Here is a 2574-nt window from a genome sequence, read left to right as displayed (position 1 = left end):
TCGTACAGCCACGATGGACCTGGTCATTCAAGTAAAAAGATAATCATTTACCCGCGTCATGGGAAAATTGGTATTATGCCATATGCAAACAGCGTAGCTCCAGACCAGTCTGCACATCCTCGTCATCATATTATTAGTAGTTTCTGATAAAGATAGCACTAGTTTATCCATAATTGTTTGATATCATTGTAACTTGACTTTTGTTGTCTTTATTACAAGCATTAATTTCAATATTGTAACAGAAAAACGAAACTACTTTTTGCGACAAATATTTTTCAAAAGCTCAATTTATGAATCTATTATAATAAAACAACTAGCCAATAACAAACTCTTTCTCATGAGCCAAACGAAATTTTAAATTATCAAAAAGTATTAAAAACTGATATAATTCATTAAAATAGAGGGCTATGATGGCCCTAAAGCGCTTACCTGATTTCAATGTACACCAATTGACGAAAACATGACCTGGTGATCTCGTTGTTTGCTTAATGGACTCTTGACCTAATTGTTTAACGCACGTGACCAGAAAAGAACTTGTCCTAGATATTGTCAAGATCAACATTCTGACACAGTTTCATCAAGATTGAGTGATAAAAGTGGCCTCTAGAATGGTTACAAGGTATTTTTAAGATCTGAAATGGTGACCTAGTGTTTTGACGCTTGTGACCTAGATTCAATCTTTGTCTATAATATCAGAAGATATACATTCTGACCAAGTTCCATCTAGAGTCATACATTTTGCGCCTAGAGTTTCAACAAAGATTTTACAAGATTTGAGCTGGTGACCTTGTTTTTTGGACGCAGATTACCCAGATTCAAACTTGCTCTTGATATTGTTAATATAAACATTTTGACCAAGTTTAATAAGAATGGGTAATAAATGTGGCTTCTTAAAAGTAACCAGTTTTATTTAAGATTTCACCAATTGACCTAGTTTTCAACCGAACTTGATCAAGATTAAAATTCGGCTTTGATATTGTCAAAATAAACATTCTAACCAAGTTTCATCATGACTGGATGAATAATGTTGCTTCTAGAGTAGTAACAAGGTCTTCTACGATTCCTAGATATTTTAAATACAATGATTTAATGATAAAACATATCTTTCCAACTTTCATAAAGATTCGACGAAAAATGTGGCCTTTATGGAGTGGTAACAAGCATACAAATGAAGACATACAAACAATGTTCAACGCACGACGCACGAACATGATTTGCGACGACGGACAAAGGACAACGGCTAACCACAAAAGCTAACCATGAGCAAATCATGCTCAGTTAAGATAGAATCTCCAGGAATATATTTCTAAGAATCTCACCTGTCCCAGCCCCATAGAACGAGTTTGTTGGCTGTCCGTCTGTGAACCCAAGCTGCTGACATACCACCCTAGCTCCACTATTCCACCCTCGATATTTCGAAACACAGTATGTGCCCCACGTTCCACCGTACAAAATTTCTACTCTGCCGTTGGATGGCTCACTTCCGTTCACAAGTCTCACTTGGATTCCTGCAAAGACCAGAGAAAATACTGAATGCCTAAATATTGCAATAACTGTTTGAGTCTTTTTGACAGTGACCTTTTAGTTGTGTTTCATGTAACATAAATATACCAATGCTGGCAATCAAACAAGTGTGCCCATGACCAAGGCATGTGCTATAATGCTTCATTGAGGACCTCAAGCTTACTCGCTTGTATCCTAGAGCAGTCTTTAAATTGATAATATTAGTTATTAGATTATTATATAAAATAATTACAAGAATGAAGGCACTAAACCACGTACTAAATTTGATATTTTTTTATAACAGTCATGTAAACAAGAGGAACCAGCGGACCCTTAAACGCTCACCTGAGAAACTGTAGCTCAGTGTTAGAATACTCAGTGGTATAATACCACTGGTTTGAGGTTATGTTGGACATCAGGGGCATAACATGAACATATCTTCCAATGTATGTCTATATAAATCAGTTCACACCACCACCCGGGTGTGGCTTATTTTGACCGTAGAGGAATAATTTGAACAATCTTAGTAGATGACGACAATCTAATTTAACATACCAAATATTACACATATCGGCCACCTTCTTTGAAAGAAGACAACTTTTTAAAATTATTTTACTTCTAAAGTATATGTTAAAAATGTGATCCCTGGAGCACGGTCAGCTTTGCCACCAAGAACTGATTTGAACAAACCTTGTATAGGTCCTCTTCATGATGCTTTATACCATATATGAAAGCGATGCGCTCTTAAGTTTCATACACGATTTGGTTTAAGGTTTTTCTTTAATATATTTCAATATGAAACTAATGAACCTTGGGGCTCAGCAACTTTTGACCTCAGGGGCATAATTAGAACAAACATTATAGAGGACCTCAAGATGTTACATACCGTATATGAAGGCCATGGACTTTTCAGACGACAAGACTTTTTAATGTGTATACCAGCACTCCTACCTTATTTACTTACTAGACTCTTGAATTTTGAAAACAAGCTATATTTCCCAGCTATTTAGTTGTTATTTAAAGATTTTCAAGTTTCATGTGGTTATGGGTGGTGGGGCAAAGCCGTAGTAC

At 35.9% G+C, this 2574-nt stretch overlaps 1 protein-coding gene across 1 annotated transcript in view; it reads right to left on the bottom strand.

Annotated features, from left to right (window-relative positions):
• Positions 1–1219: 1219 nt before the first annotated feature.
• LOC127849978 (scavenger receptor cysteine-rich domain superfamily protein-like) overlaps positions 1220–2574 on the bottom strand; it is a 38442-nt gene continuing 37087 nt past the window's right edge. The window contains exon 16 of the mRNA XM_052382714.1: positions 1220–1508. Within this exon, the coding sequence (XP_052238674.1) occupies positions 1279–1508 (230 nt within the window). The 3' untranslated portion in view covers positions 1220–1278. The remainder of the gene's footprint in view (positions 1509–2574) is intronic.

The sequence above is a fragment of the Dreissena polymorpha genome, chromosome 11 (assembly GCF_020536995.1).
Source record: "Dreissena polymorpha isolate Duluth1 chromosome 11, UMN_Dpol_1.0, whole genome shotgun sequence".
NCBI classification, from domain to species: Eukaryota; Metazoa; Mollusca; class Bivalvia; order Myida; family Dreissenidae; genus Dreissena; species Dreissena polymorpha.
This window is presented reverse-complemented; position numbering and strand designations above follow the sequence as displayed.